This window comes from Baudoinia panamericana, assembly GCF_000338955.1.
Source record: "Baudoinia panamericana UAMH 10762 unplaced genomic scaffold BAUCOscaffold_8, whole genome shotgun sequence".
NCBI lineage: Eukaryota > Fungi > Ascomycota > Dothideomycetes > Mycosphaerellales > Teratosphaeriaceae > Baudoinia > Baudoinia panamericana.
In genome coordinates this window covers 1,088,404-1,110,790 of record NW_006911264.1, presented here as the reverse complement: position 1 = coordinate 1,110,790, position 22,387 = coordinate 1,088,404, and the positions used below count along the sequence as shown (strand labels likewise).

At 56.1% G+C, this 22,387-nt stretch overlaps 11 protein-coding genes across 11 annotated transcripts; 3 read left to right on the top strand and 8 right to left on the bottom strand.

The window, feature by feature from the left end:
- Positions 1-34: 34 nt before the first annotated feature.
- On the bottom strand, positions 35-2,413 carry BAUCODRAFT_35422 (uncharacterized protein). The gene has a single exon (XM_007679285.1). The coding sequence runs from the start codon at positions 2,317-2,319 to the stop codon at positions 130-132; it is 2,190 nt and encodes a 729-aa protein (XP_007677475.1). The 5' UTR covers positions 2,320-2,413; the 3' UTR covers positions 35-129.
- A 225-nt stretch (positions 2,414-2,638) lies between these two features.
- On the bottom strand, positions 2,639-3,283 carry BAUCODRAFT_72094 (uncharacterized protein; the record flags this gene model as incomplete). The annotated part of the gene is made up of 1 exon (XM_007679347.1): positions 2,639-3,283. The coding sequence occupies one exon, from the start codon at positions 3,281-3,283 to the stop codon at positions 2,639-2,641; it is 645 nt and encodes a 214-aa protein (XP_007677537.1).
- Positions 3,284-4,379: 1,096 nt separating this feature from the next.
- BAUCODRAFT_35421 (uncharacterized protein) lies at positions 4,380-7,265 on the bottom strand. The gene has a single exon (XM_007679284.1). The coding sequence runs from the start codon at positions 7,232-7,234 to the stop codon at positions 4,652-4,654; it is 2,583 nt and encodes an 860-aa protein (XP_007677474.1). The 5' UTR covers positions 7,235-7,265; the 3' UTR covers positions 4,380-4,651.
- Positions 7,266-7,517: 252 nt separating this feature from the next.
- Positions 7,518-8,072, top strand: BAUCODRAFT_149410 (uncharacterized protein; the record flags this gene model as incomplete). The annotated part of the gene is made up of 1 exon (XM_007679713.1): positions 7,518-8,072. The coding sequence occupies one exon, from the start codon at positions 7,518-7,520 to the stop codon at positions 8,070-8,072; it is 555 nt and encodes a 184-aa protein (XP_007677903.1).
- Positions 8,073-8,182: 110 nt separating this feature from the next.
- Positions 8,183-8,821, bottom strand: BAUCODRAFT_149409 (uncharacterized protein; the record flags this gene model as incomplete). The annotated part of the gene is made up of 2 exons (XM_007679712.1): positions 8,183-8,699; positions 8,772-8,821. 2 exons carry the CDS (start codon positions 8,819-8,821, stop codon positions 8,183-8,185), a joined length of 567 nt encoding a protein of 188 aa, XP_007677902.1.
- Positions 8,822-9,371: 550 nt separating this feature from the next.
- Positions 9,372-10,989, bottom strand: BAUCODRAFT_110937 (uncharacterized protein; the record flags this gene model as incomplete). Its single annotated transcript, XM_007679711.1, has 5 exons — positions 9,372-9,880; positions 9,934-10,309; positions 10,365-10,498; positions 10,559-10,596; positions 10,652-10,989. 5 exons carry the CDS (start codon positions 10,987-10,989, stop codon positions 9,417-9,419), a joined length of 1,350 nt encoding a protein of 449 aa, XP_007677901.1. The 3' UTR covers positions 9,372-9,416.
- Positions 10,990-11,329: 340 nt separating this feature from the next.
- On the top strand, positions 11,330-12,456 carry BAUCODRAFT_72340 (uncharacterized protein; the record flags this gene model as incomplete). Its single annotated transcript, XM_007679368.1, has 3 exons — positions 11,330-11,444; positions 11,506-12,299; positions 12,355-12,456. 3 exons carry the CDS (start codon positions 11,330-11,332, stop codon positions 12,454-12,456), a joined length of 1,011 nt encoding a protein of 336 aa, XP_007677558.1.
- A 537-nt stretch (positions 12,457-12,993) lies between these two features.
- Positions 12,994-13,295, bottom strand: BAUCODRAFT_149406 (uncharacterized protein; the record flags this gene model as incomplete). Its single annotated transcript, XM_007679710.1, has 2 exons — positions 12,994-13,186; positions 13,249-13,295. 2 exons carry the CDS (start codon positions 13,293-13,295, stop codon positions 12,994-12,996), a joined length of 240 nt encoding a protein of 79 aa, XP_007677900.1.
- Positions 13,296-14,996: 1,701 nt separating this feature from the next.
- On the bottom strand, positions 14,997-18,753 carry BAUCODRAFT_541606 (uncharacterized protein). The gene is made up of 2 exons (XM_007679709.1): positions 18,284-18,753; positions 14,997-18,224 (listed from the first exon to the last, which is right to left on the bottom strand). The coding sequence occupies exons 1-2, from the start codon at positions 18,359-18,361 to the stop codon at positions 15,192-15,194; spliced, it is 3,111 nt and encodes a 1,036-aa protein (XP_007677899.1). The 5' UTR covers positions 18,362-18,753; the 3' UTR covers positions 14,997-15,191.
- A 140-nt stretch (positions 18,754-18,893) lies between these two features.
- On the bottom strand, positions 18,894-19,311 carry BAUCODRAFT_35415 (uncharacterized protein). Its single transcript, XM_007679283.1, has one exon. The coding sequence runs from the start codon at positions 19,237-19,239 to the stop codon at positions 19,027-19,029; it is 213 nt and encodes a 70-aa protein (XP_007677473.1). The 5' UTR covers positions 19,240-19,311; the 3' UTR covers positions 18,894-19,026.
- A 110-nt stretch (positions 19,312-19,421) lies between these two features.
- Positions 19,422-22,143, top strand: BAUCODRAFT_25460 (uncharacterized protein; the record flags this gene model as incomplete). The annotated part of the gene is made up of 4 exons (XM_007679169.1): positions 19,422-19,498; positions 19,771-19,849; positions 19,911-20,134; positions 20,283-22,143. The coding sequence occupies 4 exons, from the start codon at positions 19,422-19,424 to the stop codon at positions 22,141-22,143; spliced, it is 2,241 nt and encodes a 746-aa protein (XP_007677359.1).
- Between the last annotated feature and the right edge of the window lie 244 nt (positions 22,144-22,387).

Here is a 22,387-nt window from a genome sequence, read left to right as displayed (position 1 = left end):
GCTCCTCGACTTAGTTCACAGTGTTGATTGCGTAGACGTGATCAAGGTAGTTTCGCGTAGTCTAAGGCTACGCGCTGAAGCTCATCAATCAAACACTTAGCTCCTTTCTTGGAGTCTCGGGGTCCACGCTCATCCATTGCTGATAAGCCATCCATACCACACCCCCGCCGGTAGCCCTACTACAAACACGCTAAGCAAAAACTCCACCGCCGTCCTTCTAAGCGTCAATGGTACCCTCCGTCTCCTCTTCCACTTCGCCTGACTATCACATTCCGCGTCCAGATCGCCAATATGATTCTCCTCATCCGAATCATCGGCGGGATCAGCCCAGCGTACTTGCGGGTAGAAGCCTGCCTTCTCGATAAGCGGGCCTTGATGCTCAGGGAGCTGAGGGAGCACGTAGCCATTTGTGACGGCGGGAGACACAGAGCGCGTGCGAGCATTGTAGCTACGCTGTACGCCGAGGGAAGACGAGCTGTTCTGCCCCGAAGACATGGAAGAAGATGATGCACGGTGTCGACCGTTCGCTTTGGTCGGCGTGGAGTAACCGTTCGCTCTCGCTTTATAGCGTGGTAGAATGAGTTTGTTCGTCGTTGGACTTGAGTCTCTCAGCTCCTCGGGGTTACCCGCAGCTCGGACGGATATGGTGACAGCGCGTAGCAGTAGGAAGGCCAGCGTAAAGCCCAAGAGCATAGCGTAGTCGATGAAGATGGTGAGCTGATCGGGCAGCAAACACAAATGTGTCTGCACTGTCCGCATCGAGCTCCCCATCGTGTTACCCTCCGCATCGACGGGATTCCACAAGCTGACGAGCAGAAAGCCGGGCGATCGGACACCCATAGCCCAGCTGAAGCTCTTGACCGTGATCTCTTTGATGGTTCGAAGAATAGGAGTGCGGCTGCCATCATTGTTCGCGACGTCAGGCTGGCCAATGTTGTAGTGATGCACAATGTCGCAGTAGTCGTGATCGTCACCAGAGAACACGTGAGTGATGACTCCGGCCGCGGAGACGGCGTTGACAACCTTGGTCGTTAACGGCTGCGTGATGACATTCTGATATTGATATCCTGCAGAGATGGCTATCGCGTGGCCTTTTTCACGAAGCGGGCCGCAGTCAGTATCTGGATCGCGATATAACGGGACGTGCGTGAGTAGGATGACTGGTAATTGCGCCTTTGCTGACAGCGCGTCTTTGGCTAGCTCTGCCGTTGACGGATGATTTGTCAGGTCGCCAGGCTCAATGACGGCATGAGGATACCGTGGGATATCCTGCGAGGTTGGATAATAGCTTCCTAACGCCTCCGCAACCGCCTTCCCCGCCGGCGTTCGCAAGTTCTCGAGGAAGTCAACTGTCGGCTTCCATGTAGGTGACAGCTCCTTGGCCCGCTCCGGTAATGTCTCGCCACCTTCTGGAACGTACTGGCTGAAGGCAGACAGGGAGGGTGCATCGAGGCTGATGAACGTATGGTTCCCGATGATGTCGATCCTGTTGGTGTCGCCGAAGTGCATCTGAAAGCGACTGCGAACGGATTGCTGCACACCCGCTCCAAATCCGAGGTCGTGATTGCCAGGAAGGCTGGCAATGACTTGTCGCTGCTTCCCGCCAGCAACAGCATATTCCTGCGATGAAGCATTTCGGGCGCCATTCTCGACCGAGACCTCATGCGCTGGCACCTCGAAAGCGGCGAACGTCTCTCGAGCCGTATCGGGGTACAGCTGTTTGGTATCGAAGAATATGTGACCGAAGCGTACGAATTCCGCGTCCCACAGCCGCTGGTCCCAAGCTTTCCAGCGACCCTCTTCGCCATGTAGGAAGTCCTTCGCGTCTTGCTGTGCCTCTCCGTCTTTCGGTCTCACAATACCTTTGTTCTCGAGGTACTCCCTCTGGTGCCTGTTCAATGGTCGAGCTTTCTGCGGAGCCCACTCCCTACCTCCGTCGAACAAATCGCCAAGGAAAACCACCGAATCCGGATCCAGTCGATCATTGGTAAGTCGGAAGTTACGTGCCATATACAAATCCGTATACCTCTCCGTCAAAGCGGAGAGTGGCCATGGTCGACCCGGATACGTATGCGGGTCGACCAGCTGCGGGTCGGCAATCAGCACCATATGGTGCGGTGAGGCGTCCGAAGGCCATTCCTCCCATCTATCCCATGCACATGTCCTTATATGCTCAGCGAACGTTGTCCGCTCCCCCCAATACACAACATAAAGCCAAACCAGCGTAAACAGTGAGGTAGTCACGGAGACTCGGCGGAGAAGCGGGTATCGACGTGCTAGTCGGCGGAGATGCTGTTGAGCGGCATGGCGGAGGTGCATCATCTACTCCTCGTAGACATATGCAACGCTCCTCCGCCTGTTGCTGGCTTGGACTTCATGGTGAAGTGAAGTGAGGGTCGTGCGTTCTTCGTGCTATAAGCAGGGATCCAAGGAAATGTTGCCGAATACGCGTAGCGGCTCCGCCTTCACGCGGCGTCGGTGATTATGTAACGGCTTACTGTTCGAGGCTGTCTACAATGCACTTCAACATGTTTTACAATGCACTTCAACATGCTTTTTGGGGGCTGCCTACTCTATCCACTCAACATGTCGGACAGCATATTACTGTCCCACATCCTTCTCTTCAGACATGCGCCGCTTATAGGAACTTGCTGGCCAGCGACATCAAGCCGCCTGCGCCGGATGACCCACCACCACCGCCCATTTGGGACTTCATAAACATCTTTATGGCCATCTGTGCAGCCGACTGGACAGCATCCTGCTTCGATCCACCAGCGACATTGCCCTGAGCGCTCTGTTGATCGAACAGTTTAGCCGCCTGACCCATGGCCATGCCGACGAACGCATTCTGGCTGGTTCCGCCACCGGAGCTTCCACCTTGGCCGAACATTTTCAGCGCCTGCATCGCTGCCGCAGAGCCCATGCTGTTGGGTGAAGCTTGTTGTCCACCGCCTCCACCACCATAGAACTGTTGATGTTGCTGCACCATGTGCTGCTCGTCGATGTCATCGTTGGCAAACTGTTGGTGCTTACCCTGCATCATGCCGAGGACGTTACTGAACATGCTCTGGTCGCCGGAGTCACCAGCGTGCTGCGCCGCGTGTTGTGCGGCGCCTGAGAAATCCCCGTACCCTGCACCTCCGCCACCGTAGGAGGTGCCGGTGGAGTCACCAAACCCTTTTCCGTATTCTAGAAGCGGAGTGTTAGCGTTTGTGTCAATTGGGATGGAATGTCTACCGTCACTTACGCTGACCTTGGTTGAACGAACCCTCGTGCCTGCCATGATCAGACTGGTGACCGTAGCTACCTTGACCAGGCTCGCCGCTTCCACCGTAGCCCATACCTTGTCCAGCTTGCTGACCAAAGCCGCCACCCATGCCGCTAGAGTACGAATCTCCGGTACCGAACCCGCCACCACCATGCTGCCGGCGGCCGTAGTCATCACCACCTCCTCCGTACCCACCTCCCTGGCGGCCGTAATCGTCTCCTCCGCCTCCGTAACCGCCACCTTGTTGACGACCATAGTCATCTCCGCCACCATAGCCTCCACCACCGCCTCCTCCATAGCCTTCGCCTTCCTCGCGGCGACCGTGGTGACGCCGTTCTCCGCCTTCACCACCGCCATAGCCGCCGCCCTGGTTGTAGTCTCCGCCGTAAGACATGATGATATTATTGATGAGGTTATGAGTGGTTAATTGCGCAAAGTTGTGACTTGGGGAGCTACAGAGTTTAAGCTTAGATCCCTCAAGCGAAGATCTATGCGATGTCTTCTGCGCGTCAATAACCTGGCTTGCGCCAGCATGACGTCGGCGGGGCGATGGCGGGGCAGTGCACGGCACGCGTTTCACATTGAGCGCGTCAAACAAGTTTCAAGCAAACTGATTGAGCAGGGAAACTTAGACAACTAAGGTAAGGCACAGCTCATTCGCTTCGGTCTTCCTCCTTCACATCTCTTAGACACAACACACACAACACTTCAACCGAAACATCTCCAATGGCGTCGACAGGGACATACATCCTAGTCGGCCTTGTCCTGGTCGTGGCCGCAGTGGCGGGCTACATCGCGGTGTATGCTAACCTCCCTACTCCCACCACTATACAGTATCTGACGCTCAAACACCAGCTTCGGCATTCCGCCCCAGCTAAAGCGCCAACTGGAAGAAAAGGCGCTCGAGACGATGGGCGAGAACAAAGCCTCGTACATGATGAAAGACGCCGTATCCAAACTTCCAGCGTCCGATCAAAAAGTGAGTTGTCTCCATTGTTCTCCCCTCAAAGTCTACGAAGAGGTATCCATACTGACAGGCAAGTAGGACGTCAAAGAACTCCAAAAGGGTCTTGGCAACGCGCTCGGCGGCTCGTTGCAGAATCCGCTCGGCAAGCTAGTGGGTGATGTCGGGGATGATGCGACGAGGCCGGCTACTGGTCGCTAGAGGTAGGCCCAAAGGTTGGGGAACTGGGAGAGGGCGGGCGAAGAGATGACGGTATCTTAACTGACGACTGATTATGATCACAAAACCCCACAAGCATTACGCGCCCAATGTCGCCAACACAGTAAACCATGACCTTGATCTCATAAGCGCGGCACGAACGACACTCAAAAGATCAAGTATTCGGAATTCCCTCATTGTTTGAGGACATCCCTTCGAAGCTATGGACTATCCTTCCTCTTCTTTTGCACCCTCTCCCGCTTCCTCCTCTCCCGAACCCTCTCATACCTCCTCCCCTCACCCCCCTCCTCCCCCTGAATCTCCGCCACCAACCGCCGCTGCTTACGCTCATACTCCTCGTCCCTCTCCCTCTTGTCCCTTAACTGCTCACGGGCAACGAAATTGGCATCCTTCCTCAACTCCCTCAGTGCCCCCTTGCGCTCCCGCTTCACTTCTTTGTGTAATTTGCGGGACTCGCTGCGGTCGTGGTCGGGATCGTAGTGTTTGTCTGGGTTGAAGCCGGATTCGAATTTGGGGATGGAGGTGCGGATTGGTTGGAGCCGGTGGTGATGGAGTTCTAGGGGCCGGAGGCGGAGGTGAGAGCTCTCAAGAAGGGTGGTGAGGTGCCTGAGGGCTTTGGTTGCGTTGAGGCGTTCGAGGATATGAACGAAAGGACTGAATATGTGCGTGAATGCGGAGAGGTCCTGCCAGAGATCGGACATCGTGGTGAGGTTGTCCAGGTGCGGCTGTCTGTCCGTGATCATGTTGGAGCGTAGAGCGTGTAGGGTGAAGCGGACAGTTTCGGGGATGTAGCGTTTGGAGAGCTTTTGGTAGTTGAGACATTGCGCCACAAGAAAGGCGCCGATGGTGGCAGTGCCTGCGGCGTTCGGGAGGTTGAGACCGAGCCATCGCGCCATCATGGTGATGGCGGGCGTGACGACTTGGTGGAAGTGGTCGCTAGTCGGGTAGGTTGCGCCGATAGCCGTGATGATCATCAAGTCGCCGTTCGTCGGCTGCACGTTGAGACGCTCGTGCCAGGCTTGCAAATAAAGGCGGAACGCTTCGCCGATTCGAGTAGCGTACGTTCGGGACAGACTGTGCAGGTGGCGTATTAACTGCTCGGTTACTGCAAGAGAGTGTCCGTTATTCGCCATATAGGCTAGATGGTCGACCAGGGCTGCGGAGAAGTCGGCCATGGCTTCTTTATTGGCAGCGGAGAGGGAGGGGTGGTAGAGTGCGCGAATGCGCTGGATGACCGTTATAGCCTGCTCGGTCGGCACATTCTTGAAGACTTCGAGTAGCTCGGCGTGACTCCGCGGACACGGATACGTATAAGCCAAGCCCACCGAGTTCTTAGATTGTGGTGGATTCGTCGCTTTCTGTGAGTCTTCAGCAGCCCCGTCGCCTAATATGCCTTGGACGAACTCTGCTTCTTCGTCAGCTTGTGCCTCATCCTGCGGACCCTCAGCTTCTGATTCGGAGTCGTCCGAGAGCTCGGCCTCAGGATCACTGGCAATCAGATCATCATCAAAAGCGAAATCGTCCTCATCGTCGTGGTTGACCTTCTCTTTGATCTCCCTCGGTTGAGGAAGCGATGCCTCGAAGCCAAAGTCGCCAGCATCATCCGCTACCTCGTCGTTGCCAAAAGCATCTGGCGAGGCTTCTTGATCGACTTCACCGCCGTCTTCTGCCGTGTCGTCGTCTTCGTCATCGGACACTGCCTCGCCACGCATACGCTTTAGCCGCTTCTCCTCCATCTCCCGCAGGTGTTCGGCTTGTTCTTGCGCCCTCTCCTCCGCAGTCTTCGTTCTGTCACTAGGCTTCGCGCGGGTATCTTGGGCCAGTTGTCGCAGGCGTACTTCGTACTCCTTGTCCACCTTCGCGCGATCCGCACCGTCGAGCAATTTCTGCCTCTCAGGGTTCATCTTGGGCCCGTCGCTGTTAATAGCTGTCTCCGCTTCACGTTCGACTTCCTTCCGCACCGGCTTGTGACCTTGCAACAAAGCAAGCATATGCGCCATACTTGCGTCAAGTTGCTCGCGGAGGTCATCGTCGTCTTCCTTCGCCTTCTGCCGCTCGTACTTGTGCAGCTTCGACTTGGCTATGACCTCTTCCATGACCTCCTTCTTCGTCTTCTTACGTTCTGGCTCCTCCACCTCAGCCTCTCCAAGCAGCTCATCTCCTTCATCAACATCATCCCGCCGCCTCTTCTTCCGCAACAACCCATCATCCTCCTCTTCCTCCGACCCCTCACTGACAGCATCCACCATATCCCCGCCATCAAACTCATCCAGACTCCTACCCAGATGCGTCAAACCAATCTTACCTTCGTCCCCATCACTCCCCTCCAAGTCGAACAAACTCCCGCCCTTCTTCCTCTCCTTCTCCCTCGCGAATCTCTGCACCGCCCTCTCCTCCGGCGTCATAGTCGCATCACCTTCCCCGATCCTCCGATCAATCAATCCTCCCACTTTGTTCCGCCGCTGCATTTCAGGCAACAATTGCCGCCGGCGCATCTCCTCGCCCGCACTTTTCGTGACGCCTGGTCTGTGCAGGATTGCCGCATACTTGCCTGGGTTTGGCTTGGCAGAGAAGCTCTCGAACTTAGCGGGTCGTGCTGAGCCGGGACGCAGCTCGAAAGGGTTGAAGCTGTTGCGGATCTGTTGGAGGGCGGCATGACGGTTTTGGTGTTGTGGGCCGTCTGCTGTCCTGCCGGCTTTGCGCTGCTTCTTCGACTTTTGCGGGCCGACGATGCCGTTCTCACGGAGTTGCGACTTGAGCGCTTTGAGTTGAGAGGGAGGCATGGCATGCGCTGACAGATGAGCAGGTGAGGGCTGATGTTGTGTGAACTTTTTGTGATCGAGAATGAGATTTAGATCAGATTAGATCCGGCGGGCGCGGACGAGGAACGGGCCGCTGACCGTAGCGTTACGTACCTGCCCCAAGCCGAGTGAGGAACAACACTGTCAATCGGCAAGCGGCATGCTGCATGCTGCTGTCAACATGGCAAGGACAACCAGGAGAAACATAGCCTAAGCTTGCACTTTGCAGAGATGCGGCATCCACTTGGCCTCCCTTCGCCTCACCATGACCCGCCACCTCGATGACCGCTACCTCTGGCTCGGCTTCTCCCTCTTCTTCCTCACCGCCGCCTACGGCATCCACTACGCCTTCACCGACATCCTCCACCTCACCCAAATCGACCCACCCTCCACCTCACCCGAACGCTCACCAGATGAAATCCTAGAAGATTCCATCGACCTCTCCACCCTGCAAACCCTCGCGACATCCCCCCACCACAACATCGCCGAGTCCGCCATCAGCATCATCGTCGCCCGCTTTGTCCGGTCCGAAGATGCTCGGAACGAGTTGAGGACGGATTTGAAGTCAAAGGATCCGGAAACGGTGCGGCGGGCGAGGATTGCGACAAGGTTTTTGAGCGAGCACCCTGTCAGCGCTTATGCGGATGCGGGGTCGGCGTTTGCAAGGTTGATGGAGGGTGTGCGGAGGAGGGGTGGGTGGTGGACGGATGGATTGGAAGAGGAGGGGGCGGCGGAGACGAGATGGAGGCGGAGGGAGGTTATGGTGTTGCATGAGGGTGGCGGTGAGGTGGGTGAAGACGCCATTATAAGGCCAGTATGATACAAGGGCACGTAAATGCGACGGCAAAGAGTTGTAATGGACAGGGAACGTGACGATGAAGCCACCGGACGGAGTGAAGACACAACTCTACACCATCAGCATCTCCGGACTCACGACGGCGCCGTCCTCATCCTCTCCATCTCCTCCTTCGTCGGCGCCGAATCATTCAGTTCCCCACAACTTTTACACCGCCTCGCCTCCTCATCCTCCTTAAACGCATTCACAGCGCTCTTAATCTGCGTACCCAAATCCGTACAGAAGAAACTGGCCTCATGCACCACCTCCCCACACTTCCGACAATACCACCTCAACCGATCCTCGCTCCCCTCCGGCCGCGGCAACTCCAGCACAACCCCAACCGTATCCTCAAACCGCACAGGATTGTGCGGGGTGTTGCCTGGAAGTAAAAAGAGCTCGCCTTCGTTGATGTAGATGTCTACGAACTCGCCTTGCTGCACGGTCTTCAGGAGCATGCGACCGCGGTATTGGTAGAAGAATTCGGGCGTGGAGTTGATGTGGTAGTCGGTGCGGGCGTTGGGGCCGCCGACGATTTGGACGGTGAGGGGGTCGTTGTAGATGAGGTGGTTATTGATGGGAGGTTTGAGGAGGTGGGAGTTGGTTTCTAGCCTGCATTTGAGACGATCGGGTCAGTCTTGGGGGAGGTAGGGTAGGACGGTTAGTGTGGTGGAGAAGGCGAACCATTTGGGTATGTTGAGCGGGGATCCTAGCTTCGTTGTTGAGGCAGACATGGTGTGCGATGTCGTGAACGACCTTGATGGTGTCTGCGGTGGTTGTAGTTGTCGTTTCTGTGAAATTCTCGATGCAATGCAAGTGGACCTCAAACTACTTGCGCCTCTTGTTGCTGTGAGTGGTGCTCTTACCAGACCTTGCATCTCTCGAAAGACTGACGGAAAGGGTTGTCTCTGGGGTGGATCTTAATGGCAAGCTGTACGAGCTTTTAGTCTGGAAGATATGCTCATGCGACAAGCAGAGAGTGTGTGAAACTGTATCAATGATTGTTCATCCGGACCTCATAGCGTCATCTTTTCAGAAGCCCGTCTATCTCCGATGCAGGTCACTCGGCTGGCACGGCTAAGGCTGAGACACTCTACTTCCCTTACACGGTAAGGCTAAGACACTCTGCTTCCTTGCAAATACCTCTCTGGGAACGTCACGCAGTTTCAATTTGTAGACTGTGAGGACTCCACTTACATGCGGCAATATCACAGTCTGCGTTCGCGTGTAAGAAAGCAAGGGAGTGCATTACTGCCGGCGAACAGAGCCAGTTGATAGAAGACAGTCGTGTTATATTCATGACCTAAAGTCTATAAAACCTCGACTGGTTTACTCCACACCACCGCCTCTCCGCCGCCTCAGCAGCTCAGCCAGCGGCACATCATCCTCATCATAAAAGTCTGCAACCTCATCAACCCCAAAATCAGCCAACCTCTCCCCTTCTTTATTGCGCCAGCCCTCTTCCCCCGCATCATCGCCACCATCCCGCGTCAATCGCGCCTCAGCCGGAAGATCTTCGTCCGTGACCAGTGCATCCTCATCTTCGTCGCCGTCATCCTCCACTTCGTACACACGGCCTGCATCTGACTTCGACAAAGCCTCGAGACGTTCGTGGAAAGGACGGCGACGGACGACGTACTCACCGTCTGCGTCCTCGTAGCGCGCCATGTCTGCTTCCTGTCGTGCGCGGAAACTGTTGATATCCATTGGTAGCGTGTCGCCGCCAGTTGCGGGTCGTCGGGCGGTGCGGAACATGCGGTCGGGATCTGGGGGCGGCCAGGGTTTGCTTGGATCTGGCAGATTGGTCAGTGTCGGAAGTACACCACGGAAATTCTCCATGTCTTACCATCAATGCAGTTGTGCTCGTAATCAAATGCACTCCGAATACTAGGACTTTGTGCAAATGGCCAGAACCAGATCAATGGGTTTCTGCTTCCCATCCCCTGGCAGATATTCGTCCAGAATCCGGCATCCCATGGGAACTCCTGCTGCTCGATCTTGACTTTAGTGCCGTCAGGTCCGTCTAGATAGCCGCCGAGTGTGCGTGCACGCCTCAGCAGAGCATGATGGCGCTCCACTTCCCAGCTTTCGATCGTCGTCATGTTCAGCGTCAGCGACCAGATTGTACGTCCGAGTAGCAATACGAGAGCGAACAGGACGAGGGAATTGACAACGACGAGTACGAATAAGTGGGCTAGCTGCCACACGTTTGGGCCCAGGTACTGCTTGGTGGTGAGACATGGACCTTATAAAAGAGGAGAGTACAGAAGTACGTACGCTTGGTAAATGCCGCTTTTGCCATAGTACGGCACATCGTGTGTAGAGGAAGCGTTCGAGGTAAAGCATAGATACCACAGCGTAGAAGAGGAAGCGAACGAAATGCGGAAGGATGCTGTGAGAGACGCAGTTTGCTGGAAGAAATGCGTTACTTACCTTGATCCTTACCTATCTCGTTAGATGGAGAAGCCTACCTGTCCATACGCAGTGATGGTCCATTTTGAGGATGCAACTGTCTGGCATAAGAGACTGTATCTAAGCGACAGAAGAGCATTGCATATGCTCACCGCCGGCAAGTCTTGCAATGATGTGCCCTCGGCGGCTTCCAGATCTCGCAGCGTCTACACCAGCGCTGGGAAAGTGGCAATTGGGCTGCATCCGCGGCACTACCATTCAGGCGGACTGTTTCTTGCCAGTCATTGGGTACGGAGCCTGGATCTTTGTAGCACGCGCGGTAGTAGCATACTAGAAGCGCAGTGACCAGGGTGTTGAAGAGGTAGGCATCGCCTTTTCGGAGAGAACCTGGTTCGATGTGCTGGAAGAGATATTGGGAGCTGAGAGCCAGGAAGAGGATTAGCACTGTTACGCCTGGTGGGGCGAGACGTTGGATGAGAGGTTTCTCCATGTCTTTCGGGGTTGGGCCGGGTCTTTGTGCCCTCGACTGGATAAGGGAAATGTTCATGTTGTTGTCGAGGAGGGGAGGCTTGGGAAACTGGCACTGTGCGGGACCTGCCGGAGTGACGACGGTCCCCCACGTCTGCGGCCTTGCTTCATCCCACCACAAGCATCGAAACACTCATATTGCGTGACTGCCCAGTATCAGCGTGTCGCACAGCTTCTAAGTCTGCCTGGCTCATCCGGAGTTGATCTATCCCTCTCTAAACATGCCGCGATAGTCGCGCGACGCTCCGCAACCACCCACGAGCACACCCAACGAAGCCGCTGCCAATCCAACATCCTTCATCATGGCACGCGTTTACGCCGACGTCAACCAGCAGATGCCGCGCGCATACTGGGATTATGACAGTGTCAACATCAGCTGGGGCGTACTAGAGAACTACGAGGTCGTACGAAAGATCGGTAAATGAAGCACGTGCTTGCCTAGCTCAGAAGCTCGCGAACTGACAGACCGCTACCACAGGGCGCGGGAAATACTCTGAAGTATTTGAAGGCATCAACGTGGTTAATTACCAGAAATGCGTCATCAAAGTCCTGAAACCGGTCAAGAAGAAGAAGATCAAGCGTGAGATCAAGATCCTCCAGAATCTTTCCGGAGGACCGAATATCATCGGATTGCTGGATGTGGTGCGCGATAGCCAGTCAAAGACGCCCAGCTTGATCTTCGAGCATGTCAATAATACCGACTTCCGGACACTGTATCCGAAATTCCAGGATATGGACGTGCGGTATTACATTTATGAGCTGCTGAAAGCGCTTGACTTTTGCCATAGCAAGGGCATCATGCATCGCGATGTGAAGCCGCATAATGTCATGATCGATCACGAGAACCGGAAGTTACGACTCATCGACTGGGGTTTGGCGGAGTTTTACCATGCAGGTACTGAGTACAATGTTCGCGTGGCAAGCAGATACTTTAAAGGACCGGAGCTGCTCGTCGACTTCCAGGAGTACGACTACAGCCTCGACATGTGGTCACTTGGCGCCATGTTCGCGAGTATGATTTTCCGTAAGGAGCCTTTCTTCCATGGTAACAGCAATAGCGATCAGTTGGTGAAGATTGCTAAGGTGCTGGGGACGGAAGACCTATTCGACTACCTGGACAAGTATGACATCGAGCTAGATCAACAATATGATGACATTCTTGGCCGGTTTCCGAAGAAGAGCTGGCACTCGTTCGTCAGCTCGGAGAATCAACGGTTTGTGTCGAATGATGCGATCGACTTTCTCGACAAGCTGTTGCGATATGATCATCAGGTGAGCTCTCAACGTGGTTTATCGAACCCCGACGTTTGCTGATATGTATCTATAGGAACGGCTTACTGCAAAAGAAGCGATGGCACATCAATACTTCGCGCCGGTTCGCCAGGCTGAGGCGACAGAGCTGCAGAAGACGAACAATGTTCACCAGTGAAGACGATACGCTAAGCAGATAGTCACAACTGCTCGGTTCACACGCCGTGGAATGGCGCAAAGCCAAGCTTTCGACACCAGGGAACGTTGAGGGTCAAGTCGTTGCGCGTGCGTGTCCATTCGGGGCGCAACATGTCAGCGCCGTCACAGCCGCATGGCGGAGCGATGACCAGCTAGCAGCGTGGAGACGGTGTATAAGTCCGAGATACCCCGTGACGAGAGTCTGCGAGCAGCACGATAGAAGATGAGGTAAAGCTGTACGGCAGCCGAGCCAGACGAGTTAACGAGCGAAGATCATCTACAAGTACATTCTGCGCCGATATATCTTACTCATCCCGCCACCCTGAAAATTGCCCTCGAGGAAGCCAAAACATCTACAATTGCTCGACTTCACGCCAGATCATTCACATTTGCTAGACTCCAAGAAAACTGCTCCCCTTCAAAACTCCTCCCACCCAGCCAAAGGACTGTCAGCTCGTCGATGCCCGTGTCACTAGCATGACCAATCAAGCCGGAAGACACATCTACAAGGCCCGGCTTACTTCTTCGCAATCACTCTGCCTGCCTCTCTAGGATCAATGTCCTTGTAGTAGCGATCAAACATCGCAGATATCTTCGGACTTTCTATTTCGATGGACCCGTCGATGGCTGGCTTCGCAACGGGCTCACTGTCGTCGTCGTCGGCTCCGTTCACCGAGCCATGCATGGCATTAAGGCTGGTACTGCTACCCCTACCGACAGCGGAGTTTCGGTTAGCGCGGGAGTGAGATATGAAGGATGGTGCGCTTCGTACGCTACGGGATGCTGGGCAGCGTTCTTGCTCCGGCTCTGACTAGCCATGGTCTGTTGGCTCCTGGCCTGGCTCTGACACTGACCAACGTTCACCTGCTGGCTCTTGGTTGTCATCGCTCAGGTGCCGCAAACCTGTATGCTCTGTATACCTCTGTTCATGATGTGCTCCAGCCAGACGCATCTGGGCGGATGTGACGCCATTTATATTTGCGAAGCGTCCAGGTCGCACAAGGACACACGATGGTAGCATTTTGCGAGGCAGGAGTCAGCTCCAGTCCCGTTATAGCACTAGAATCTGCGTACACAGGCGCACCGACCCAAGCAAACGACACCGCAGCGGGATATGCTTGCCGGAATCCCACAATACCACCGATAACAACGCCCTCGACCACTACGAATGGCAGGAGAATAGGTCGTCTATGCACTTGAGGTCGGCTGTCGCGCTGAAATCGGCTTTGCTTGCAGCATTCGTGCCACCGGACCATGGCAATCATGCCCTCGCCTTCTTCAACTCTCCGTTAGCCATGCGAAGCGATACCAAAGAGCGTTCGTCGCTATAACCCACCGGAAACCGCCGTCCGCTATCTTTGAGGAAAACACGGCGGATAGCTCGAACTCCGGGTATATGATTGGGTAGCGTAACCTCATGAATACGCTAAATACCGGGCGACCCAAGCTGTCCGTCCGGTTCCTGTTGGTATCCTCTGCAGCGTACCGCGACCCGATTGCCGCGAGTGGTACGAACGGTTTTACAAGGGCAGGTGTTCACGCAGGATCGGTTCCTGGCCGTCGACGATCTCGATCCGCACATACATGTGTTCGCAAGGGTGTTGACAGGTGTGCCTGCATACGGTGGGCTCGTGCAGATCTCGTGCTACCCCCTCTAAAGTGCCGGCATCACACGGCATTTGGAACTGGTCATCTATCTCAGGCGTCTGACCGCTCCACATCGTATATTCCGACCTCACTTCCCGCTGCGGTCGACCGCGGAAACTACCATGGCAAGCGGTGAAGCATAGGTGGCGCTATCCGTCATACTCTCGAGCACACCACGTGACGCTTTGTCTCGCTTGGACGGTATACACCCGACTGCTGTGGCCATTTGGTAGCACTCGGTGCCAGCAACGAAGGGATGCCTGTTATCTCGAACTGCCTGTCGGTCCGACTGAACCCCGTCTCGAAACACCTGGAGAGGAGTACAGGAGGTGTGATAACGTACACAAATGGAACAGGGAACCGATGGCAATCGAAAGCGAGTCTGGTATGCATGGAGTCCGGAACCTGCGACCCTACATATACCATGCAAGCTATAGACATGCATTCGCTGCCAGAGCAAACGACGTCCTGTAACTCGCAGCAATGTGACATGGTATACGTCATGCTGTAAGACCCTCCAATCGCCACGTGCTATGAGTGTACAATCGGCGCCTTGTAGCTGAGAGCTTATTCCTTCCATCTGCATGTTGCGTTCTCGTGACCGCGGGACCGTCCAGGGGCAAGGCACTGCGATGCTGTCGTGGCCACCAAATGCGGGCGTACTCGGGCAGCATCGCATGAACGCAAGTGGCTCAATGTTGTTATCGTAGGATCTGACGGACTGACGCAAGCAGCTGAATGGAGGTCGTGCAGGATCCGCGAATGGCTTGAAGGGGATGCCGCTCCGTAATCGACACGCTTTTGGAAAGCTTAGCTGCCCGATACTGCAACATTGACACCACGCCGTCGGCGGTGCCGAGGGAGTGTCATTTGCCTATTCCGGTCGCGGTTGCATATCGTTGCGCAACAACATCCGGAACAGCCATAGCCACTCGCATCGAAGACTGCAACATTCCCGACAGCAACGGCGGTAAAGCATCTCCACATCCCTCGCCACCAACGCTTAAGCCAGCCTCACCTCTTCATGCGCCCTTCGCCCACCAAGCGCGGAGCAGCAACTACACCTACTCAACCCAACTTCATCTCCTCAAACCGCGCAACACTCTCCTCAAAAGCCCTCTGCTCCGCCACCTTCCCCCTCAACCCCTCCTCCTCCCGCCTCCTCACCTCCTCCGCCACCCCACTAGCACCTAATTCCAACCCGGCCAAGATCCGCTCTTGCTCCTTAACCACCCTCGCCGCCTCCTCCATCTTCCCCTTCAACTTCTTGATCTCAGCATCCGGGTCAATCTTGCCTTGCAATTGGATAAAAACCGCCGCGTCAGAGCCAAGGGGATATACCGCGCTTCCCGCGGGGATGGGGTCGGATTGGTTGAGGACGGTGACGGTGGTCAGGTATTTGCCGGAGAGGGTTTTGATCGACGCCACTTCGGCGGAAGCGATGGAGTGGGCGGTGGAGTTGAGGGCTTGAATGTACGCTTGCCCGTTCTCTTTGATGCCGTATTCCTGCAGCAACGAGCGGATACCCTTTGAGCATCCCAATACGACATCGTAAGCGCGTTCGCTCTCTTCGTCGTCGAGACTAGCGTCGTACTCCGGGTAAGCGGCGATGACGATACTCTTCGTCTTGTCGCCTTGTCGGCGCGGCAGACGTTGCCACAGTTCTTCGGTCAAGAAGGGCATGAAGGGGTGCATCATCCGCAGGCCGCCGTCGAGGGCGGTGTAGAGCGTGTCGACTGCGCTTTTTGACGCCTCGGGCGTGCCGTCTCGGATGATGGATTTACTGTTTTCGATGAAGACATCGCACAGCTCGTACAACCAATAGCCGTACAGTGCCTGGGTGGCTTTCGAGAACTCTCTGGTCGCAAGCGCCGCGTTCACCTCCTTCGCCGCGTGAGTAAGCTTGTGCAGGATCCACCGCTCAGGTAGGGACTCCTTGCCCGTCTTACCGGCGTGAGCTGGGGGCGAGTAGTCCGGCGGTAAGCTCCCCAACACGTACTTGGTCGCTTGGTAGATTTTGTTGCAGAAGTTGCGGTAGCTGCGCATAACCTTGACGTCGAAATTGATATCGCCGCCGCCGGTGGTGTAGTTAATAAGTGAGAAACGCAGAGCATCAGCGCCGCACTCATCAATACCATCCGGAAACGCCGACTTCTGCCACTTCATAGCACGCTCAATCTCCTTCGGCGCAAGATTGCCCACCTTCAACTTCTCATTCAACTGCTCCAACGTAACTCCATCCATCACATCAACCGGATCAATAACATTCCCCAGCGACTTCGACATCTTTCGACCTTCCGAGTCGCGGATCAACGAATGACAGTACACCTCTGTAAAGGGCACCTTCCCCGTCATCTTCAACCCAAACATGATCATGCGCGCCACCCAGAAGAACAGGATATCCCACCCCGTCTCCAGCACGGACGTCGGATACAACTTCTCCAGATCATGCGTCTTCTCCGGCCATCCCAGCGTGGAAAACGGCCAGAGTCCAGAAGAGAACCAGGTATCCAAACAATCCGGATCGCGCTCCAGCTCAAACTCCTTGCCGGGAAACTTCTTCCTCGCTCGCTCCCGTGCCTCCTCCTCCGTCTGCGCACAGACCCAATACTCCGGTTCGGAATCATACGCCGGTCCATCTTTAACCTTAACATACCACGCCGGCACCTGATGTCCCCACCATAACTGCCGGGACAAACACCAATCGTCGATCGTCTCCATCCAGCGATAATACGTCGCCTCGGCCGTCTGCGGGCGGACTTTGATCTGCCCGGACTTCACAACCTCAATCGCCGGCTCGGCCAAGGGTTTCATATGCATCCACCACTGCGGCTTCAGCATGGGCTCAATGACATCCTTCGACTTCGAGCAAAGCGGGATCGACATCTTATTATCGGCTTTGCCCACATACAACCCCAATTTCTCCAGCTCAGCAATAACGGTATACCTCACGTCAAACCGCTTTTGCCCCTCGAACATGGGTCCGGCGTTGGAGTTCAAGGTTCCGTCGTCATTGAGGATATTGATGAACTCGAGATCATGCTCCTTCCCGCGCTTGAAATCGTTGAAGTCGTGCGCGGGGGTGATCTTGACGGCGCCCGTACCGAAATCCTTCTCGACCGTCTCGTCGCCGAAGATGGGCAGGAGGCGGTCGACGAAGGGATGACGGACTTTGCGGCCGATGAGGTGCTTGTAGCGCTCGTCGAACGGGTGGACGGCGACGCCGGAGTCGCCGAGCATGGTTTCGGGCCGGGTGGTGGCGACTTCGATGGTCTCGTTGGTGCCGTCGATGGGGTATTTGAAGTTCCAGATGCTGCCGAATTCGATCTTCTTGTCGTAGCCCGGTACGTCGAGTTTGGTTGAGCCTTCGAGTTCCTTTTGGTCGACTTCCAGGTTTGACAAGGCGGTGGTGAGTTTGGTGCACCAGTTGACGAGTCGGTTCGCGCGATAGATGAGACCTTCGTCATGCAGCTGCACGAACGTCTGCCGCACGGCTGCCGAAAGCGTCGGGCTCATCGTGAAGCCTTCCCTCGTCCAGTCCATCGAGCCACCCAACCTCCGCAGCACTTTGTTAATCTTCTGATGGTACTCTTCCTTCCACTCCCACACCGTCTCAACAAACTTCTCCCGTCCGAGGTCATGCCTCGTCAAGCCGTTGCGCCGGTTATACAGCATATTCTCGACAACGCTCTGCGTGGAGATACCGGCATGGTCACAGCCAGGCACGTACAGCACCGTGAGACCCTTCATGCGGTTCCATCGTATCATGGCATCTTGTAACGAAGTCGCCAACGCATGGCCAATATGTAACGCACCGGTAACATTAGGCGGAGGTATAGAAATGACAAAGTGACCCGCCTTCTTCACATTCCCATCCTCCGCAAAGTCCGGCAGATACAACCCTTCCCTCTCCCACCAATCGTACCACGCACTCTCCACCACCGACGGTATATACGCCTTATGATACTCATCATCCAGCGGCTTCAGAATCTTCTTCTCCCCCTTCGGCGTGTCCTCCTTATACGGCGGCAGCTTCTCCTGCGCCTTCTTCTCCTTCTGCTGCTTGGGCTGCGAGGCGGCGGCCATCGCTTTCTGCTTCTCCTGCTTCGCGGCAAGCTTAGCTAGTTTCTCCGCCTTTTGGCGTTCTTTGGCCAGCTCACGCTCGCTTTTCTCCTTCGCGCCCCCATCGCGATCGCCGCCGTCTTGGCCGGGCGCGTTCTCACCCTTGGGATCGCCATTCGCGGCTTCCAGGATGGCGGCTTTAGTGTCGTCTGAGGGGGGAGGGGGTTGGCCGGAGACGGGCCCGGTCTTGATGCCGGCGATGTTGTGGGAGGCTGCGTTGACGGCCATGATGGAGTACGAGTCAGACGTCCTCCAAGCAGTGCTACAGATATGGACCTGGGGTTGAAGTTGCTGAAGCCACTCGCGCCGGAAGAGCGCCCGGCGCAGTATCTTGCCCACGCGAGCGGTGCCTTCCTAAAGCGGCTCGAATTGTGTGGTGCAGTGTGTAGTTGGGAAGACTTGTACGAGATTATCCCGAGCAAGTTACAGCACAAGGTTGGTTATATAGCTTCGAGGCTTTGCGCTTGCATTGAAACGTCTAGATAGAGGAATGATAGAGTCCCGGTCTGAGCAATCAGAGCTTGACCACCCAATGCACACATTTCGCAAGGCAGTAAGGCAGCAAGGCATCCACGGAGTCGGCTGCGTGCGAGATAGGAAATCGCCTCAGATCCGCAAATACTCAGACATTCCTACTTGCGAAATACACAACGCACCACCTCTTTGTACAAGCTCGTCTGTCTTCCGAGATAAGATACAGCCAACGCGCCATCCGTTTGGCGAGTACGAAATATGTCCTGCGCTTTCTGAGTAACGCTGTAGAGTAGACAAGTGTAGCACATCACACTACCCAGCGGACAGGTGCAATCCTAGAGCACGTCCTACCTACAGCCATCGCTGTGTAGATGCGCAGTGCTCGACCGAAAGTGGTCACAAGGAAGTGTAAAAGATATCCTCGAACGTCTTCGGCCGGATCGGGGAGGTTATATAGACGGCTATCTGTACAACTTCCTGCGCAGTGTGGACCGTGCCCAGGCGACATGAAGGAAGTCATACTGAGCCGAGAGAGTGTGCCAGCTCACGGTACTCCAGACGGACGGACTGACATACAGCGTCTGCCCGAGAGACAGCGTTGTGACGCTCTGGCCGCAACACGAGACTGAGCGTCGGCGGGAAGACCAACTGTCTCTATACGTGAGGCGACTTTGAGTGGAAGGGTGTTGATGTTCAATCGCAATGGCTCTCTACATGCACGGCCTTCAACACGAACTTATATCTGCGCCAGCATTTATTGGTGCGATTGAATTACTACAGTAGGTAGAGAAGTGCAGGACCTTGGAAGGGCTGTTGATGTTGACTGCTACAACGTAATGCCGTCACACCTCGGCTGGAGGCTAGCGTGGTAGAAGGAAGGAAGGGGTAAGGCTGAGACGAGACCCACAGTGACTTGTGCCGCGCTTCCCTCTCGGTCTCTCGCTCGCTCTGCCCGCCGCCCGCCGCCGCCGCCGCCGTTCGTTCCGTTCGTTCGTTCGTTCGTCCGTCCGTCTCATGCTTCTCTCTATTTTTATCGTGACGCTTTTTACAGCAACCACGCAAATCCACGCTACACGCCCCCTCCCCCGACGTCAGCCTACCGTTGGCGACCCAATATCCCATATCGCGGGGTAGTTAGTGGGTAGGGTGAACACTATTGTCGCGCGTTGTGGCATAACAACGCTGCGATAGTGTGAGAGTGTAGCTGGTGGTGGTGGTGTTGTGCTGGAGATTTGGACGCGCGGGCGCTTGGGTCGTGTTACAGAGCGCTGGCTGCTAACGCTCGCTCGGCCGGAGCGCATTGAAGTTTCCTGCGGCCTTGGATTCGAGACAGACGAAACGGTCTGGCGGGTGATAGATGCGCGTCTGAGCTTCAACCCGCTCGACTTCATAAGATGGGACGGAGGAAGATTGAGGTAGACTTGCTCCGACCCCCTCACTCACTCACACTGTCACGCGCTTACACTTATCACTCCTCGTAGATCAAACCCATCCGGGATGACCGCAATCGGTAGCTACCACCCACCCATCGTTCCTGCCTCCTTTGACTGACTCGTCATACAGATCGGTGACGTTCCTCAAGCGCAAAGGCGGGCTCTTCAAGAAGGCGCATGAGCTGTCGGTACTGTGTTCCGTCGATGTCGCCGTCATCATCTTCGGCCACAACAAGAAGTTATACGAGTACTCATCTTCAGACATCAATGAGATCATTGGCCGCTTTCAATACTATGGCGGCGCGCATGAGCACAAAGGTCCGGCGGACTTTGCAGATAAAGGAGGCGGAGGGGATGATGACGACGATGATGAAGGTGGCGATGAGGGGGATGAGGGCAGGAACACGCCGGCGCCGGACCAGCCATCGATGGGACACCCACCCATGCAGATGCAGCAACATCCCGGCTTCCAGCATGTGAGACATGGCACGCCGTCCGGATCGCCGCCCATGCATAACGGGGCCATGCCGCAGTTTGTTAGAGTACCTTCACCACTACCGCCAGGCACATCCCGGCCGTCGTCGAGGACGGCCCAGCATCCTCCAAACGTCCGACGACCCAGCTCGAACCTTGCTCCACCACATATGCAGACGCAGGGTCCGCCACCTCAGCCGAGCTACGCTTACACACCCAATCCACCCTTCTACAACCCGCAGGCTGCCGCGCAGATGCAACCGCGGCCGGAGATGCAGGTTCGACCCGTCCAGCAAAGCCACCAAGCGACCTACCCACCACCATACCCCCCGGTCACCCATGCCCAGATCCAGCAAGCTTACATGGCCGACCAGAGGCGATCATCCGGACCGCCCGCCTTCCCGCCACAGCCAGCCCCTCAAGCGAACATGCAGCGGCCACCGTCGGATCAACATCTGCAACCGCCGCAACACCGTCCAATGCCTTCGCCACAACCACACCAAGGACCACCGCGGCCTTCTCCATCCCCGCAACCACCCCAACAACATTTCGCAAGCCCTGCCATGCCGCAGCCTAGACCCCTCCCCGCAGCAGCCAAATCCCAATCCATCTTCACGCCCATTGACGACAGCAGATCCATGCTAGCCCAACACTGGGGCGCCAGCATCGACTCCCAAATCGACCCCGCAATCAAACTGGAAGGTGGAAGCGGCCCCCGCTCCCAATCCATCGACATCGCCGCCATGCACCGCGAGAGACAGAACGCCGGCCATCACAACGGCCTCTCCCCGAAACCACCACCTTCCGCCAACAAAACCCCTCTCAAATCCCCCCAACCACCCCAAAGAACAACAAGCACCCCGATCATCGGCCCGCCCCAACGCACCGCAACCATGTCCTCCGACGCCAAACGTCCGCGCCTCAAGGTCCAAATCCCGAGTGAACAGCAATCCGGCGACGAAGGCGGTGGCTCCCCCTCCGCCGACAACGAAACGGCCGCCACCACCGCCGCGCCCCACACGCAACAACAAGCACAACAACGCGTCCTCCCTCCTCCCTCCCCGAGCACGAATGCCCTCCTCTCGGCCGGCGCACAAGGGCCACCCAACCCCTTCGCCCGCCCCGCGCCGCCCATGAGCACGAATCCGCACGCGCTCAACCGCGACGCCGCCGCCGGCGCAGTCAATCAATCCACGTCTACCGGTCCCGGTGGCGGTGTGGTGGGGCGGGATTACATCGAGACGCCCATCTCTGCTCTGCCGTCACGATTTATGAATCAGGATTTGTTGCCCAGTCCGAGCAATTTCTTTCCGGAGTGGGGGTTCGGCAGGGGTGGGGGTAGTGCGGGGGGGATGGATGGGGGGGTGGGGTTGCCGAGTCCGTTGAACTTCCAGACGCCGGTCGTGGGGAATGGGCCCGGGTGGAGGCAGGAGGAGGAGAGGGAGAGGGAGAGGAAGAGGGGGTTGGAGGAGGGTGAGGGGGGTGGTGGGGGGGATGGAAAGAGGGTTAAGACGTAGACCTCTTGTGGAGGGAGAGACAGGGAAGGGAAGGTGGGTGCTGGTATTGTAGTCGGCGGTGTTTCTGTGCCGGGGGCTGTAGGAAGGGAAGGAAAGGGAAATGGAAGGGAAGGGAAGGGAAGAAAAGGATGAGGGGCCTTTCATTGTGATGTTAACCTCTCTCGGCGTTTTCTGGAAGGGAGGGGGAGGAGGGCACGGATATATACCCGGCTGGCTGGCTGTTACGTTAGATTGTATGCTCTTG